The sequence below is a fragment of the Berghia stephanieae genome, chromosome 1 (genome assembly GCF_034508935.2).
Source record: "Berghia stephanieae isolate SIO BIC M18660-M18661 chromosome 1, UCSD_Bste_1.3, whole genome shotgun sequence".
NCBI lineage: Eukaryota > Metazoa > Mollusca > Gastropoda > Nudibranchia > Aeolidiidae > Berghia > Berghia stephanieae.
In genome coordinates this window covers 48,010,288-48,030,287 of record NC_088360.1, presented here as the reverse complement: position 1 = coordinate 48,030,287, position 20,000 = coordinate 48,010,288, and the positions used below count along the sequence as shown (strand labels likewise).

The 20,000-nt window shown below is 35.5% G+C and overlaps 1 protein-coding gene across 2 annotated transcripts in view; it reads right to left on the bottom strand.

Annotated features, from left to right (window-relative positions):
• Window positions 1-11,425, bottom strand: part of LOC144976625 (cis-aconitate decarboxylase-like) — a 15,796-nt gene extending 4,371 nt beyond the window's left edge. Inside the window, exons 1-7 of one of the 2 annotated variants that reach the window (XM_078920925.1) lie at window positions 11,015-11,425; window positions 5,627-5,801; window positions 3,584-3,862; window positions 2,837-3,053; window positions 2,047-2,223; window positions 1,154-1,275; window positions 1-97 (exon numbers count right to left, since the gene is read on the bottom strand). The exon at window positions 1-97 is cut by the window's left edge and continues 84 nt beyond it. In XM_078920925.1, the coding sequence (XP_078777051.1) occupies window positions 1-97; window positions 1,154-1,275; window positions 2,047-2,223; window positions 2,837-3,053; window positions 3,584-3,862; window positions 5,627-5,801; window positions 11,015-11,071 (1,124 nt within the window). In that variant the 5' untranslated portion in view covers window positions 11,072-11,425. The remainder of the gene's footprint in view (window positions 98-1,153; window positions 1,276-2,046; window positions 2,224-2,836; window positions 3,054-3,583; window positions 3,863-5,626; window positions 5,802-11,014) is intronic. The other variant, XM_078920932.1, reaches the window with a different exon arrangement.
• Window positions 11,426-20,000: the final 8,575 nt, after the last annotated feature.

The window sequence follows — 20,000 nt, the reverse complement described above, 5'->3', positions numbered from 1 at the left end:
GCAGCATCAATCGTCCAGTGCATTCCAAGATGTGCAGGAAAACGTTTCAAAGCAATATCCTGATTGTGCAGGAAAAATTCTTCAGCTCCATAGTGATCTGCACGTGGACATATAGACATAATTACGTGAATAAAAATATCTCCCAAAAATGATCATAGAATTTCTATGGATTGAAGCAAGATACAACCAAATCCAACACTAACAAATTAGTTGTGTAGCAAAAATCTGGCAAAAAAAATAATAATAAAAGGAACATTACTGTTTCTCTTAATGTTTAGCACTTCCGTGCAACTTTAAAAGGTTTGTGCCACCTGTTTACAGTTTTCATTTCTAAAGTTTCTAATTCAGATTAAAAGTATTGCTGCAAAGCATGCAACGAAAGACCGAGAACATTGACGATTGCTTGCTGGTTTCCTCAAGAACCCGACGGCGCAGAGGGGATTGAGTGAGTTAAAAGACATGCCCTTACAGAGAGAAAGTCAACATAGCCTTGCGCATGCCTCTCTCTTATCAACTGATGATATATGTCGTTTGGTAATTGAGATATCACTTTAAAAATGTTATTATATACTTAATTTTATAAAATAAATGAAAAGTTCACATTGATGCACCAGTTAAATCGTTTCTCAACTATCTTTTAGGCTGAGTTACCGAACCGTGAAGTCAGTGATTTCACGACGGCGGGTCATCTTAATCTTGGGTGCATTCCTTATTATTTTTCATTCTTTGCAACACATCACTGTGAACTTTTCATCAAAATAAGTTTATTGGTTATATTTTTATTTTTTAAAAGTATGTGTTTTATAACATTTCGAAATTAATATCTCATTAACCAAACGATAGACTTCCTCAGTTGATAAGAGACACGCATGCGCAATGGTATGTCGACGTTCTCTCTGTAAGGGCATGTAGTTAAAAGTAACGAGATGGAATAGTCACTACTCCTAGTATAAGAAACTTGTTGAAAGTTTGGTGACATTGACTCAGTAATAAGACTTAATTTTTTTATATTATTTGACTGGGTGATATGTCTCGATTTGTATCAGAAAGATGGCTCCTGCAACTACCGCTCTATTATTTTTGCCACTATCTAAGCAACTCATTTTCAGCTAAAATTATTTTCTCATCCACAGTTGCTCTCAATTCAGCTTACCTCTGATCAGAGCCTCAGGATCGAAGTCGTCATAAAAGGCTCCAAAACCAGTGGCCATGTCAAGGATCTTCTCATTGCCTTCCAAGCCTCGTTCTGCCAGTAAAGCTGCCTCGAGTCCAAATCTACAGGGTCAACAGACATACGTAAAAAGTGCATTATATATATATATATATATATATATATATATATATATATATATATATATATATATATATATATATATATGTGTGTGTGTTACTTTTATCTTTGTGTTATGTTATTTGTGTTTGTATGTGAATGACAAAAATGATAATGAAAATATTTCACCATAATACTGAGCAGAGATAGTTTAGGTTTTATTAAAATAAAAATAATGACACCTGTCATACTAGATTGATACCGTTTAGAACAAAAGTAAACAAAACCACCTAATCATATCGTTTAAGACCGCAGTTTTAGACTCCGTTATTTTGTATAGAATTGCCACTGAACGACATGATAAAATGGAATTATTTAATGGCAAGAATATTTACAGTCAATGAGAAATTAAAATGTCTCAGAGATTCTAGAATCTTTTTTATCTATTAATATGAATGATTTTCAGTCTTATTTGAAATATTACCAAGTTCAAATTGATCCACTCTCTAAAAACAAGCAATCAAACACATGAATGAATCAAGGTCAACAGATTAAGCGACGGCGATTGTTTTATAGAGGAACTCTTTCCATGCTTTCAGTTGTTCCAACGTAAGTTAGCTCCGTTCAGTTTGTATTGTTTAGAGACACCTATTGGTTGAAAATCTTCTAACATGATAAAGGTAGCTTTAATATTTTGACATCTTGAGTAAGAAAATGGTTTTGTGGTAATTGAGATAAATGCTACTGTTATAATCAAAATAGAAGCTCTGATTTACCTTGCTGCTTTTCCTGAATGTAGGGGCTTGGTTGTTGTACCAGCATTGGCCATTGGGGCACCGGCAAATGATGCAGCGATTCCCAGAGCGTTGCGGCTTTTGATTGGACTCAAACCAAGGAGATTTGAACAGGCAGCAGCGCTGCCCATCACACCGACCACGGCTGGTGGATGAAATCTGATGGTGGGAACAACACCAACAAAAAAAGATTGTTAAAATGATTATGAAATAAAATTAAAACCTTAACGAATATATGTCATGCTTAATGTGCGACTATGTGGTCTAGTGGTATGACACTCGCTTTCAGATCGGAAGGTCTTGGGTTCGAGCCTCGCTCGGTGCATAGTTGAGTCATTGGAGAAGGCTATTTACTCACATTCTCTCACCGTACTCTGGTGTAAAATGAGTACCTGGCCGTTAACAGCGTTGTCTCTGTCCGAAAACATTGTAACATCGCCTAACAGGCGTCATATCCCGTCCTAAATGTTAAATGTTGCTGTTGGTCAGGGACCCCTTGTAAAGCGCTTTGAGCACATTTAGTGTATATTGTGCCTATAAAAAGCTCAATTAGAATTAGAATGTGAATTAACTTGCTACATTGCTCCAGCTTGCTATAAGGAGTGCAGCGCCCATATCATAGGGTCAGTGGGTCTGCTATAGTGTAAAGCGTAGTGTATTGTGCTATAACTCTTGCAATGGTTTTTAGCAAAAAAATTACTTTCAGGTCTGGTTCACCCAGACATAATACTAGATTGAGACAACAGACCGCACATTGTATACACATGATTACCTCCATGGGATGTTCAAAGCTGAGTTAGCTGAGCGGAGAAGTAGGCCTTGAACTTGTATGCCAACATTGTAGGCAACCAGAACGTCCTGGAGTGACGAGGCCATGGTCTCCCCCAAGGCTAAGACAGCAGGAAGGGTTGGTCCGCTTGGATGTGTGGCTGGATTCCAGGTGTCGTCAAAGTCCATGGAATGAACACTCACTCCATTGAGAAAAGCAGCTGTAAGTAATGATTTATATTGGATTGTTGTTATTGAGACAATAATATAGAGGCAAAGGAAATATTCATGCGAACGTTTATGACAATTTGTTTTTATACACACTACATTTGAGGACAAGAGAAAAAAGTGACAATAAAATATGCAAATATAGCAGTAAAGGAAATATATAAATTACAAAAGAATAGTGGCGGCTACATACGTAATAATATTGTATTTGGAATTTTGTATCCTGTGTGCTGAATCAAAACTGGTTGTTTGCCAATATCACGGTCGCCAAAAGTCATTGATCTGTATGGAGCACTCAGGAGTATGAACTGTTCTCATAACCCTCCAAAAAAGTGAATCTACCAATTGGCAAAAATGCTTTTGACATTTTGTTTTAGATTTCAGCCATTTGTTCATCAGATAGATAACCGATTTAAACCTCAAATCACAAATTTAAAAAACAACAAAAACACATACATCCGTGAATGAAAAAGGGAATAAACGAACAAACGAACAATGTCTGAATGAATGATAAATAACATACCTGTTGCTGGGCATGTCTTCAGGTTTCTGGATCCCCATATTACAGCCCCGCGTCCACTGCCACTAATGGGTCTTGATTCTTCCAGAGAAAGGGATGTCAAAGCCACAGTCTGTGCAATGTCTGACTGAAACCCTAACACTCCAACTCCCAGGGTGTCCAAACACATTCGTTTACTGCGGTGGACAGTCACATCTGAAAGATCTTTCAGGCTGGTTTGAGAAACCAAGTCAGCTATCCATGACGTCACACTCAAGGCTGGGAGACTCGACTTAAATTTTGCTGAAATAGGAGCAATAAGAAAAATGATAATTATTGGACGCGACGAACACCTTCAAAACAACGACCACAATATCGCTATCACCACCACCAGAACCACTACCATTGCCAACACTACCACTACAACCATCACCACCACTACCAGCAGCACTACCACCAACACCACCATCACTTCCATCATCATCATCATCATCATCATTATCATCATCATCATCATCATTATCATCATCATCATCATCATCATCATCAACAACAACAACAACAACATCATCATCATTTCATCATCTTATAAAGCTAGACATGAGCCTGCTTTCTGCAGCAAAATTATATTTAAAATAAATCATAACAGATAAGATCAAGAAACGGAACAAAAATAAAAAACCCTATAAAATATTTTTATACATTCACAAAAAGACAAAACGAAACATAAAAATACAAAAAAACAAAACTAAAAAAAACCCAAACGAACCCGCCCCCCCCCCCCCACCTCTCCAAAAAAAAATTTAAAAAACCAAAAAAGCCCACACACACACAAACAGAACAAAACAAACAAAACAAAATAAAAATTCCCCACAAAAGACAACTCGCCCCCTCCCCCTCCCAAAAATAACCCCCCAAAAAACAAAAACAAAACAAAACAAAATAAAACGAGACATAAAAACAAGTATACAAAAACATTCCAAAAGTCGGCAAGTTTACATATTGTCGGGTAATGCCCATTCATTCAACATTTTTTTCATATTTTGCGATGTAGTCAACGGATTCGTTTTCTACATTTAGCTGAAAGAGACGAACTTGTAGGTAATTGGAGAGGACTTCGTAGTTTCACAGCGCTTTTTCAATGTTACTTAATCTTTGAGCAATCATGCACTTTCACTTAGTATGTAGTTGCAATGTCCAATAAACATTACTATTTAAGATAGTTTCATGTTGTGTGAATTTTACATACTGTGTTTCCATCAGTTTCAATATTGCAAGTGATGGCAAATATTATGTGTCATCAGGTTACTGTATCTTCAGTTAGGGTTGAATGGGGGGGGGGGGGGTATTCGGGGGTTTCCCTCCAATAGTATTTAAAAAAAAAAAGGGGGGGGGGGGGGGGAGTTCTCACGGATCACTTGAACAACAGAGAAAGGAGTTACAGGGTTTTGTCAGAGGTCTTGAGAGGAGTTACAGGGTTTTGTCAGAAGTCTTGAGAGAAGTTACAGGGTTTTGTGAGATGTCTTGAGAGGAGTTACATTGTTTTGTCAGAAGTCTTGAGAGAAGTTATATGGTTTTATGAGATGTCTTGAGAGGAGTTACATTGTTTTGTCAGAAGTCTTGAGAGAAGTTACAGGGTTTTGTGAGATGTCTTGAGAGGAGTTACATTGTTTTGTCAGAAGTCTTGAGAGAAGTTACAGGGTTTTGTGAGATGTCTTGAGAGGAGTTACATTGTTTTGTCAGAAGTCTTGAGAGAAGTTATATGGTTTTATGAGATGTCTTGAGAGGAGTTACATTGTTTTGTCAGAAGTCTTGAGAGAAGTTACAGGGTTTTGTGAGATGTCTTGAGAGGAGTTACATTGTTTTGTCAGAAGTCTTGAGAGAAGTTACAGGGTTTTGTTAGAGGTCTTGAGATGGTAGCCACCAACTCTTAGGTTGGGTGCTGAGAATTGAATACGCGCTTAACCGAATCAATTTTTAATAGATAAATTACACTAAATGATTCGAAATAAAGAGAAAAACAATCTTCCCAAACACAAAATTGCATTTCAGTGTAAAGCTACTCACTTGCTGCAGACGTTTGGGCTCCTCGTTTCTGAATAGCGGTCGTGTCAGCAGAGGTCGAAACCTTCCTGGCAAACTGACCACTGTTGTCTTCGGTGGGAGTTCTGTCTTTCCTTTGAAGATTGCCGTCATCTTTGAGATCCTGACCAAAGCTTGAGACGCTGCCTGGCACACACTGCTGACAGGAAATTGTCATGGATTCGTTAGTTTGTCTAGAACAAGTTACCAACACTTTTCCATAGGTCCTGCTTAACTGGTTTGTCCGCATTGTTATTGTCCGCTTTGATATAAATATACAACAAAACAGATCTTGCCAAAATAATATTGTAATCTTGCAAAGAGAGTGTTATGACAGTCCGGAAGTCCACTTCGTAGACAGTTCTAATTGAAAAATTATGAAATACAAACGTCAAAATGAATTTATAACAATGACCACATCGGTCGCTCGAAAGAGCGAAGTTGCTTTGCGATGCCCGATGTTTATTCCAAGAATTTGACATACCGCGAATTAAACTTTCTTTAAAATTAAAAAAAAATATATATCTTAACACTTAATGCTTTTTTGTCAAAGTCAAGCGGGCGCTCATTCAAATTTACAAACACACACACTCACACACACACACACACACACACAAACACACACATACGCACAAACGAACGTACGCATTATTAGCTCAGTTACTAGCATTATAGGATTCTTTCATCTCTTTGTATTTATTATACGAGTAATTTTTATCGTGACCAATAACACAACGAGCTTGAGAGTATGTGTTATTGCGCGATAAAGAATAAACGAGTTTAATAAATACAAAGAAATGAAAGAATACGTTTATTCCACCCCTACAAGTAAGATTATTGGATATTTTGTAACCAAATTGTATTTTAGTAGTAGTTCTCTTCACCACAATTTGTGTCTTTCTCCTGCTTGAATGGCAATTTGGCCCAAAACTAAAAACCTTGGCTTTATATTCATGCAAAACAAAAGGTTATTTATATTTGCCAATCAGCTGTCTTTTACACATTATTTCACACCAATAAAATGTGCGAAAATATTCTGCAATTGTTGAATAATTTTTTTATTCAACGCGTTCAAAGAGTTATTCACCGATAATGTATTTACCAAGAAATGATAAGGTTTTCCAATGAGCGGGATGGAATAGTATAGCATTCTTTCACGGTGTTGGATTTATTACATGAGTTATTTTTATCCCTGTAAATAACTCACAAGCTAACGATGATCATCTCTTTAATTACTCGGATCATGTTCTCAATTTGTCAATAACTAAAATCACATTCATCCATTTTCCTGGTTTGATCAGATGTATGAATCATTGAGTTGTAGCGTGATTATGTCTATGAGAATATATCCATACAGAACAAATTTTAAACTCCAACAATGTAAAATCAGTGCGAACGTAAACTGTCGACGTAAAACAATTGAAATAAAACCTTATCACACACATAAAATACGCTGATTACTATCAATCTACTCCTGCACTTCTCTTTCAAATTTTAGATCGATCATATTTAATCAAAGAACCGATATGTACTTTTGATTATCCAACGAATGTTCCTATACCTCCTGCTTTAATTCCGCCAAACTTAACGTGTTCAACCGTAGCCATCGTTAACTTTTAGCCTGACACTGACCAAAAAAAAAAAAAGACGTCAAAAGATAAGTCTTTGGCCACAAAAGATAACAAATCGAAAGTTATTTTCAATAGTTCAACCAATGGGATCAGTTGTTTCATTGAGCTCTAAAACAACAACTCACTAGGAGCTGCACAAACCTAAAAAATGACGCCATAAGAGAAGTCCATGTGGATTCTAGTGCCAGGTTATACGTTAACGATAGCTACGGTTCAACATACAATAAACGTTATTAAATATTGGCTACCATTTGGAATGAATTCTACAAGTGAACAAAACTCACTAACACCATTTATAAAAGCATCGACTCTGAGACAACAGTCTTGAATGAATGGTATTGTTATTCAAACTACATGTCAAGCAATTGGATTATCAACAATTAACTCGAATCAATTTCCGTGTTGAAATTTAAACTCAACATTAAGAACACCCACTGAAGTGGGGGTTTGTTGATGTAATGCTGATTTCGAGATTAAGTTAGGTTACCTCTCTTGCACGATAGTTACAGCTATGTACACACTAATCATGTATTGCGGGTCATTTTCCTTGGGAAAACGTGCTTTTATTCCTCTCTGGAGGATTTCCCTCTTATACACGTGATTGATCTATTCTATATTTTTTTAAAAGTGTGTCATTGAAAAACTAGAGTATTGATGTTCTAAAAATAGAATGACATAATTTGGCATTGCTGTTCTCAATGTCGACATGACACGCTCTTATCGCATTGCTATGCACCCTACCAACGTTCACAATGGACAATATTTTGGGTTGGTTTGAAAGTATTTCCAATTAAATGTTGATTTCGAGACAAATTAAATAAAAGGTACTCTTTTTGAAGCGATAACAAGCATGTGCTCTGAAGTCTGCTTTACTAAAGATGAGTTGTCAAATTAAAATAGTGATAACTTGGATTTGTCTTTGATAACACAAAGGGGGTTTCTAGAAAGAGAACGTATAGCTTATTGACAACAAAGAAAAAAGATCTTCGTCAAGAAATGTAAGCATTGGTACAACACGATAAGCAGGTCTGAAAACAGAACCCAATTATGGGCATTGATTTAACATTGTTGCAATGGATGATATTTTGCCTTGGTTTTAAAGTATTTCCATTACAACAATATGAGGCCATGCCATTTTAGGTTATCAGTTATGTAAACAAGTGCACTTTGGTACAACCTAAAGATGATGCTGACATAATTTATAACTGAAATACAGTGCTTGATTCAGACGATAAGAACTATAATTTGTTAAAAACAGCTAGGATGCTTGCTCAACATTAGATGGGATAAAAAAAGAAACTATTTTTTTATCACAGTTTACCCTACCGTAAATGCACACTTACTGCGAACACATCAATTTTGCAAGATTTGACTCTGTACAAAAAAAGCGATTAAAACATTTAATTTATAATAAAGTATAGACATCTAGCTTTGAAAAGAGTAAAATGAATTGCATCCAAATCACATAACAACATACGATGCTGAGAGCACATTTTATTTCATTGTATCTTCCATTTCCAATCAGGATATCATTGCAAAGAAAAGACCACAAACACGAATTACAACAAAATTTTCAACCCGTAGCAGGCGTTTCGATTAATGACCTTATTTTAACACAACAACCCCTTATATCAACAACTCCAACCACGACTTTAGATTATATCCTAATTCTCTATTCATGATTACATCTCGAGGCCTCCATTATTGAAAACAACCACGACAAGGACGAGAGGCAAAAACAAAGAACATAAGTCATCCATTAATATAAGTCGCCTAGCTTAATCGCTAAAGGCAGGTCTAATCCAGTCCAATCTATTTTAGCCGAACGTTTTGTCAATCAAATGATATATCAATGATAATATCAAAATATAGTCAAGAGACGCTTTCGAATTTGCTTTGGCGACCATCTGCTAGGGCGGCCAGCTCTTTGAGCCGCCAACCTTTTATTTGATTCGATGGCCGAACGGAATTGAAAGTTTACTGTCTAGGCTGTATCGTTATTACCGCTTCACTAGATGAACTAATTCTCTATTGAAGTAAATGATAATGAGGTCCTTTTAAACAGTCTTAATGAAACATGGAAATACTGAAATCAGATAATTTCTCCCTCTCCCATGTCTTTCCTTCTAACTGTCTGATTACATCATTTCTCCCATTGATCTTATATTGACACGAATTTGGAGACCTTTTTTGGAGACCTGTACTTAAATCCCCCCTCCCCCCCCCCCCCTGCTTCCAACACAATGAAAATCCAAATCAACTAGAGAAAAAAGCATGAAGTAATTCAAACATTAAATTCGTGTTTACTTTACAACACCCGTTTGGCCTTAAATCATCTATCGTACTGTCGAAACCTGAACAAAAACATTTAAAAAAAATTAGCCAACATACTCGTCTTTCGAATATGGATCAATTAAAATGACCCCCATCCTGTCAAAAACTCTCAAACCTGGGACTTCCTAATATTTGAAAGATGAGTTATCTGCCCCGCCCCCTCCCTCCCTCCCCCCCCCCCCATACAAAATAATTAAAGTGTGATTTTTAAAAGATCAGAATGCGTCAGCAAACTTTTACCAAGACCCTCATTACTTTTGGACCAGAAAACTTTTCTCTTCATATTAATCGATTAAAATGACCTTCAAAAATTCCTAAGACTCTTTACTTCCAAAAGGTTTATGAAGTCTCTGGTTCTAACATTTATAACGATCGATATATAGAAAAACAGTTTTCTGGCTAGAATGAGAAATGGCGTTTTGATAATAAATGGTAGTTATTTCACATCAAATAGTGTCCCTACTTTTATATTCAATACACAAATACTTCGATTCGTTTGTACTATTAGGGTCACTTCAGCACAATTATCACAAAAGGAGAAAAGACGACATCTTTTATTCCCTAAATCCACTTTTTTCAGGCCAAACACCTACGTTTTAAATTAGACTCCGATAATTTTAGAGAAAAATGTCTCAATGAGTTAGCAGATGAGCCATAACATAACACCAAGAGTTTTAAAGGATTGCGTTCAAATAAATGGCTGAACGTTTATCTAGACTATCTAACATCAAGTCATACACTCGCAAACTGAGCTGATTACATTCGGCATGTATATCCAATAATCATAATTTTTTATCTTTCAAACTGAGATAAAAATCGAATGGTGTTATATTATGTTATGATCACATTTGTATTATCAAAAAAATTAGAAAAAATATTTGCCCACGCATTGACATTTTCTTTTCTTACGTTTTCGGAGACTGAATTTAAAACAATGTGAATTGAAATGTAGTTTTTCTATTGAATCATTTAATGACATGCGAAGAACATCTCCTACTTTATAAATCTGGGGTTACAAACTGGGATAACAGCCAATGCATTTATCATTATTAAATCCCTTCTTTGTTAGATATGATATGTCCTTACAAAATGATGTAGATCTAAATGGACTATACGCAATATTCTGGATTTAATCTATCTATTGCACTTTTGTTACTTTTTTGGCCATGCTAAAAAAAAAACCTTGGCTTTTGGGGAGCTGGCTTCTTAACCTAGCAAACCATGCAGATTAATGAATGCACCAGATTTATCATACATTTCTTTAGGTGCAACATACGATGACAATAATAATAATAATAATAATAATAATGATCATAATAATAATAATAATAATAATAATAATAATAATAATAATAATAATAATAATAATAATAATAATAATAATAATAATAATAATAATAGTTTTTACCTGTTTTCCTGCTTTCAGAGAATGGAGAGCCCTACGGGTTGACAAAAAGCCTTTCATCTTGAATAATTTAGTAACAAATATGAATTATGAAGACAATTAAAGATGATTTTTAAAAATAGTTCACAGTGTAATATTGTTTATTGATGCAATTGTTATTTTTTCTCAGAGTTCTTTCCAAACCGAGGAGTAGAACGACCTTAACAAAACAATATCAATAACTGAAAAAAACCAGATATATTTATACGAAATCCACTCAATGGGCAAGTTCTAGAGCAGCCAATGAAAGCGAAGATATAATCTAAAATTAACTATGCGGTGAACAGTTTCTCCGAATTATCAAGCTACTAATACTATGAGATCCGGGAAAGTACTACTGGTAACCACAAAACAGAATTATAATTCCTTATTAGTCATCGCTAAATGGATTTCCCACTGACTGAAATAGATCTTCCTGTCCAGTCTCTTATAGTAATCTGTAGTTAACCAGATAGCTGTGGTACTCTGGAAAAAGGCGTATTTAATAATTTGGCCAGAAAACTCGTCCTTCAAATATCGGTCGATTCAACTGACTCTGATATTAGTAAAAAATCTCAAACTTGGGCCTTCGAGAAGGCCCAGGTTTGAGAGTCTTTGCCAAGACGAGAGTCATTTAAATCGATCGATATTTGCTAGGACGAGTCATCTGGCCAAATTTTTAAATACGTATTTTTTAAACTACGTACCTATGATATATCTTATGTTTATGTAGGTTGGATTTTGTGGTAGTCCAGACGAATGATGTCATTCCTATCGTAGGTAAAGTACAAATTTCACCATGAAAAGGGAATGACGATGGGAAAGGTCTCGATAAAGTCCTCTGCTTGATAGCGATAATATAATTGACGTTAATTCGAGGTCACTATCAGTGTACGTATTAGGATGTACAGCATCCGTGCCATTGAGTATAAAAAAATAAATAGGATGTAGATAAAAAGAAATTAAAAATAAAACGTGATTGCTCACCGTGTTCATTTTCACACTGCCGTAATGTGACCCTAAAAAAAGAAATAAATAAGAATGTGAAATTGAATTTAAGCTTCAATTCAATTACGAAAACAGATAAAATGGACGTTTCGGGTTCCCCTTTATCAACAAAACAGGATGAATGAAACACTACAGACGAATTAGATAATATCTAATATATATATATATATATATATATATTATATATATATATATATATATATATATATGTGTGTGTGTGTGTGTGTGTGTGTATTGCTGTGGTGTAAGTAACGGTCTTGGACTCATAACGCGACATTTCTAAATAAGGCCCAGGGTTCGAACCCACAGAACGGCACAACGACACCTCGACATGTATGCTCCCAGAAAGGTATTTTGTACTATAGATAGAACGAAGTTGGCCTCACTCAGGTCTTTGTATCTGTTTTTTTTTTGCCATCCAGGTTTATGAGTAATTCTCACTAAACTGTATTAACCAGACTATAAAAGTTCATGGTTATACATCGTTTTGTATGTTGGTCCGTTATACTTCCGGATGGCAATATTGTGAGATCTTTAGCCAAGCGCATAATATCTATATATCGTCTTTGTCTTATCAGAGATGAACTTTGAAATCGGAGGACTTCCTGATTTGAAGCAGAATTATCATTGGACCTTATGTAATAAAGAAAAAGCACTGTTCTATCATCAGAAAATTACAAAGAATTGTAAAGTGTTATGGATATGATATACATATCATTGATGGGCGTTATACAGGTAGTTCCAAAAGAAACTCTACCTTTTTATTTTGTAATCATCATGAGACTACTGCGATTTAAATCATGGTGCAATATATATTAAAATCCAAGTGCTTCTTATTTTATTTGGTTTATCAATCAAGTTTGAATGTAATCAGAGATATCCTCAATCAATATCGATCGAAAAAAAACAACAGATTTGCAAAAAAAAAAAAAAAAAAAAAATGAGGATTCATTAAATTAAATGTTCAACAATCTGCTCACAAACCGTGTGGAAAAATCATTTGACATGACAAATAAAATGAACATTTTCATGACTAATTGATAAATTGGTCATAATTAAAAATAACTTTATGAAATGATGTTATAAACACACATACAGACACACACTATAACACATATACATACTCTCAACACAATAGCTGTTATTAACGTGAAACTACTTTGTGGATTAAATGACACAAAGTTTGGAATTAACAGGTAATCAGCTCAATAAAAATACTTGGTATGTACACAATTTGACATGCCCTTACAGTCTGCGTATGCGTCTCTCTTATCAACTGATCATATCTATCGTTTGGTAAATGAGATATCACTTTAAAAATGTTATAATATACATACTTTCATAAAATGAAAATATGACTAATGAATTTATTTTGATGAAAAGTTCACAGGGCACCAGTTAAATTGTTTCTGAGCCATCTTTTAGTCTGAGTTACCGAACTGTGAAGTCAGTGATTTCACGGCGGGTCATCTTAATCTTGGGCGCATTCCTTATTTTTCATTCTTTGTAACACATCACTGTGAACTTCTCATCAAAATAAGTTCATTGGTTATAATCTTATTTTATAAATGTATGCATTATTTCGAAAATGATATCTCATTAACCAAACGATTGATTTCCTCCGTTGATAAGAGACACAATGCGCAATGCTATATTGACGTTCTCTTGGTAAGGGTATGTCACAATATGTATTTTGTGACACTTGACCCTCCTACACATGGGAGTTGCTAGATTCTCTCTGCGATCTTCTGTCGTTTTATCCAAAATGTTTCAAATAGAGCATCCGAATCGAGGACAAATTCAAGTATTTTGAGTTCCCTCCTTATCATGCTCCACATATTTTCTATGGGGTTCATATTACGGAGGAGGGAGGGGGGGGGGGGGAATCCCTGCTTTAGTTGTAATGTCATAGTTCTCAAGAAATTGTCTAGATGCGTTGACTCGGTGGAGTGATGCATTGTCGTGCATCAACAATGTACGAACAATGCACATTTTCTTTGCACTGTCTGATGCGTATTTAAAGGGATTTCTCTTACACATCTAAACGACTTCGACATTTTCAATGCCCGAATTCAGACAAAGGCGACCTGACTAGGAGATCTTTTAGCCGACCAATTTCCTTATATTATTTGGTAAACTCAGCTTTTGTGACATAGGATATTATACAGAAATATGCTTTTGTGCACTCAACCACCAAATTATGCCCTCGCAATCGTCTCCTGTCTTCCAAACGAAATCTGGAAATTATGCTGGATTATCATTGCATGAAAGCGATGTCTAGATATAAATCCGCAACAAATTGGTTAACAATAAGTGCATCGTACAATGAAATGAAATTCATTGGCAGCGTTAGATGGACCGACTAGTTTTCTTAATAAGAAATGTTAAATAAGAAGAGAGTCAAAGCAGCATTTTTGCGGCAGATAATTTTATCATGGATCAGTCTTGAATCGCTCTCATGATAGATGTTTTTAATAAAAAGAATCAATATTGGCACCAAAATTAATTTGTACGCTTTTATTGAAATTTGAATGTTATGATTAACAAGGAAAACCCCGATAAAATGCTTTTAATTAAGAATGTAAAAGATATTGTTTCTTTTGGAACCAACTGTATAAATGAAATATTTTTATTTTACCCTTTTAGCGTAGTTCAATTACCCAGCAAACCAGTCATTGCATGGTGAAAAAAAAAATCTGGCGTTTTGCCCACCTGAACCTTATTCGTTTGATGGGCAAACCAGTCTTTGGTTGGTGAAAAAAATGATACAATGATCAATCGAACCTTAACCCTGTTTCCATGTGTACGTAATGTGTAGTGCGCAATGCGTAAACAACGTTTGTATGGAAATCAAACTAAAGTGTATCCATGTAGCCGCATTGTGTGGTCCGTAAAACGTAGTGCGTATTCGAATAATAAAGCCATAGTTCAAATACGCATCACACAACTACACGGACACCGGAAGCTAGAAGTTCTCTGGAAGTTCTCTTTCCAAAAACTACAAGTGCTTTTTCAACCCATCATTCAGAAAATGCAACAGAATTTCGTTCCAAATAATGTTCTGGATCAATTAATAGGGAAACACACCAGTCTGTCACTGGCCCAGTTTATCACAGGCCGATCCTGCCTCAACTGTGCACTGTGCATGATGGGAGTTATCACTGACACTCTCAAAAAAGTAAATGAATGATTGATTGATTGTATGATTTTAATTTAATTTTACAATTGTTTTCACGAAAGAGCATTCATTGTTGAAATTTTACAGAGTGATTTGCTTTGATTTCTACACAAAATTAAAAAACGAAAATGAACAGCACGAGCCGACTTGATAATTTAAAGTGACTATCTCTACACCCTCAGTGTAAAGGTGGAGAAAGAAAAAAATAAGTTACACTACAGTGTTAAAGTGCTCTAATTGTTACTGCCATATACACTCAAATACTTAAATATAATAGCAAGGCGATCTTATTCATGAGTCTTCTTTTGAAACATACTTTGTTTCTTTTAAAAGTTTGTATACAGATCAACACAGTTTGTGTGAAAAACGTGTTAACAATAAGTGCATCGTACAATGAAATGAAATTCATTGGCAGCGTTAGATGGACCGACTAGTTTTCTTAATAAGAAATGTTAAATAAGAAGAGAGTCAAAGCAGCATTTTTGCGGCAGATAATTTTATCATGGATCAGTCTTGAATCGCTCTCATGATAGATGTTTTTAATAAAAAGAATCAATATTGGCACCAAAATTAATTTGTACGCTTTTATTGAAATTTGAATGTTATGATTAACAAGGAAAACCCCGATAAAATGCTTTTAATTAAGAATGTAAAAGATATTGTTTCTTTTGGAACCAACTGTATAAATGAAATATTTTTATTTTACCCTTTTAGCGTAGTTCAATTACCCAGCAAACCAGTCATTGCATGGTGAAAAAAAAATCTGGCGTTTTGCCCACCTGAACCTTATTCGTTTGATGGGCAAACCAGTCTTTGGTTGGTGAAAAAAATGATACAATGATCAATCGAACCTTAACCCTGTTTCCATGTGTACGTAATGTGTAGTGCGCAATGCGTAAACAACGTTTGTATGGAAATCAAACTAAAGTGTATCTATGTAGCCGCATTGTGTGGTCCGTAAAACGTAGTGCGTATTCGAATAATAAAGCCATAGTTCAAATACGCATCACACAACTACACGGACACCGGAAGCTAGAAGTTCTCTGGAAGTTCTCTTTCCAAAAACTACAAGTGCTTTTTCAACCCATCATTCAGAAAATGCAACAGAATTTCGTTCCAAATAATGTTCTGGATCAATTAATAGGGAAACACACCAGTCTGTCACTGGCCCAGTTTATCACAGGCCGATCCTGCCTCAACTGTGCACTGTGCATGATGGGAGTTATCACTGACACTCTCAAAAAAGTAAATGAATGATTGATTGATTGTATGATTTTAATTTAATTTTACAATTGTTTTCACGAAAGAGCATTCATTGTTGAAATTTTACAGAGTGATTTGCTTTGATTTCTACACAAAATTAAAAAAAGAAAATGAACAGCACGAGCCGACTTGATAATTTAAAGTGACTATCTCTACACCCTCAGTGTAAAGGTGGAGAAAGAAAATAATAAGTTACACTACAGTGTTAAAGTGCTCTAATTGTTACTGCCATATACACTCAAATACTTAAATATAATAGCAAGGCGATCTTATTCATGAGTCTTCTTTTGAAACATACTTTGTTTCTTTTAAAAGTTTGTATACAGATCAACACAGTTTGTGTGAAAAACGTGTTCATTGCAACTGGAAGTTATGAGAAGAGTAAATTGACGGGCTGAAATGAAAGTAGGCATACAAAACTATTATAAACTGGTATCTTAATTTCTTATATGCAGGACAACAACAAAAATAAAAATTAAATAATTACACATCATTTTGTACATCAGATTTATAGTTTAACAAAGGAAGGCAAATAAATCATCTAAAGCCTACTTGTGCTAATCTGGAGCCTGTGACAAACTGGACCTGTGACAAACTGGGCCTGTGACAAACTGGGTCTGTGACAAAATGGGCCTGTGACAAACTGGGCAGCCTCCACTTATAGATATCGTGAGGCAAAATCCTACGGCTATGTGGTCTATTCGTATGGCACTCGCTTTCGGATCGGAAGGTCCTGGGTTCGAGCCTCACTCGGCACCTTGGAAAAGGCTCTTTGCTCACCTTCTCTCACCATACTCAGGTGTAAAATGAGTACTTGTCCGTTAACAACATTGTCTCTCTTCGAAAAAGATTGTAATATCTCCTGACTGGCGTCAAGTCTGGTCCTAGATGTTAAGTGTTGCTGTTGGCCAGGGACCCCTTGTAAAGCGCGTTGAGCACCATTAGTGGATATTGCACTATATAAAAGTTCAATTATTTTATTATATTCATATTTTTGATCCGTCCAGGAAGGACCACAAGGATACTATCAAGATTTCAAATACACGGATTAGCATATGCTGAAATTCTGAAATGGAGGGGAAAGCATGTAACTATGTCCTACAGATGTGCTTTGGCTGGACAAGCAAGGAGCCATAACCAAACTGTGATTTGAGGGCAAAAAAGAACAAAATGACGCATCCCGAACATTGACATACACGCACACATGGAAACAGGCAACGCGTACTACGCATTACATTACTCAAATCGCATTGCGCACTATACATTATGTACACACGGAAACAGGGCTTTACCGTTTTGGGAAACCAGTCATTGCTTGGTGGAAGAAAAAAAAAGTCTAACGTTGGCTAACTGCTCACTCAAACCATATTCGTTTGGGCGCCAATGCTCGGTCTTATATTTAGCTATTTATTTAGCGGAAACTATTTGGACGACCGGTCTTACTAACAATAAATGATTGTCAATGAATTAGATAACTAAATTTAATCCGAAAAAGTATGATGAGACAGTACCAGACAGAGCATAGAGAAAATCATGTCCAAAAATTCAGCCACGTCAGATCGGCAATCAGAAAATTTGAGGTTCGATCCCCAGTCCTGGTGAGCTGACTTGCTTGGGACGACTTTTTTCTTGTAAATGTCTTTCCGGTTTTCTTTGAAACGGTTTCAAACACATATGCTCAAATATTTGTCTTATAGATGGGGGGTGACGAGTACTCCCAAATAATTCAACTAATTGAATATTGCAAGAGTCTCAATTTTCGACCCTTATTTATGCATTAAGTTCGGTAATGATGTCAATAATCATAAAGATTCTGATCTTTAAAAAAACTGCGTCTCTACTCAGGTTTTTAATTTCCTTACATTTATAAATTTGAATTCCTTTATGCGTAACACGACCACACCGAAATTACAAAACATCTAAATTTAGTTTCGTGGCCATCGTGTAGTAAAATCATAATTTGACAAAAGTGAGGATTTCTCAGAATTGAATCACAATTGAATCAGCTGAGAAAATATAAAATTTCTATTTTGAAATCGTAATGATCACTATTAAAGATATTGTTAGTCTTAGGTTACCCCATCTGTTACTTTTATTACAATGATCTGTAAGGGGAGGGGCATTATTTTTGGCCCACCCGAATTATGTTTTGATCTAAGGAAGAACAAACAATCATGAATAAATAGACTATTTTAAAGTTAAATGGATCACGACCACAGATTTCACACTGGCCCATGCGGATCTACATTAGAAGAGTCCATTTCACAGCAGGTGTATTACTCTGTTCCTTGAAAAGAAACATTAAAACATTGACGTCACCACGTGGGCATCTGATAAACCCAATGAAACAAGGATGCAAAAGAGGCAGAGTGGTCGGATGTGTGAATATACACGCTGTTCATTTATGAAAAATATAGAGGGGCCTTTACAGACTATCCTGATGTGTCATACATTTTTCTTTTTATTTTGGATATTATGCACATCGTCAGTAATTCTCAGTCTGAATGAATCAGATTATTTGAAGTAGTAGTAGTAGTAGTAGTAGTAGTAGTAGTAGTAGTAGTAGTAGTAGTAGTAGTAGTAGTAGTAGTAGTAGTAGTAGTAGTAGTACAACTACTACTCTTACTCTACTACTACTACTACTACTACTACTACTACTACTACTACTACTACTACTACTACTACTACTACTACTAGTAGTAGTAGTAGTAGTAGTAGTAGTAGGAGTAGTAGTAGTAGTAGTAGTAGTAGTAGTAGTAGTAGTAGTAGTAGTAGTAGTAGTAGTAGTAGTAGTAGTTGTAGGAGTAGGAGTGGTAGCAGCAGTTGTAAGAAGAAGAAGAAGAAGAAGAAGAAGAAGAAGAAGAAGAAGAAGAAGAAGAAAAAGAAGAAGAAGAAGAAGAAAAAGAAAAAGAAGAAGAAGAAGAAGAAGACGTGGCTCTGTGGTCTAGTGTTATGACACTCGCCTTCGGATTGGAAGGTCCAGGGTTCGAATCCATCTTTATATATATTTAGGTTGTGGTCCACCTACATACCATGGATGCGACATTGGGAAAAAGTTATAAACACACTTATAAATGTTTGCTACACTAATGACTAATCTACATAGAGTTGTTTAATAGTTAATAGGCCCACTTATTCAACTCAAAACACTGTGCTTGATATAGCAAAGGTCATTTAAAATACTATACGATCAATGTCTCTTTTCCATTCAAACACATGTGATGGTCTAAGGGATAAGGAGTTACTCATTGTAACCCGAGAGACTGGATTCGAGCACCCATTAAGGCATACTTTAGGCTTATTTTTCCTTACAGAAGATACGTTACCTTCTATTTACTCGATTGGACACTATCCGTCGATACCTTGCATTTATTCGTTATAGTATTATCTAAAATGTTTTAATGTTGGATTGATCAGTAGACGTCATTATGTGATACCTCAGAACGATAGAGTAATTAAATAAACAGACTGAGTTTTCTGGCCAAATTATTCAATACTGTCGTTCCAATGTATGGCATTTAA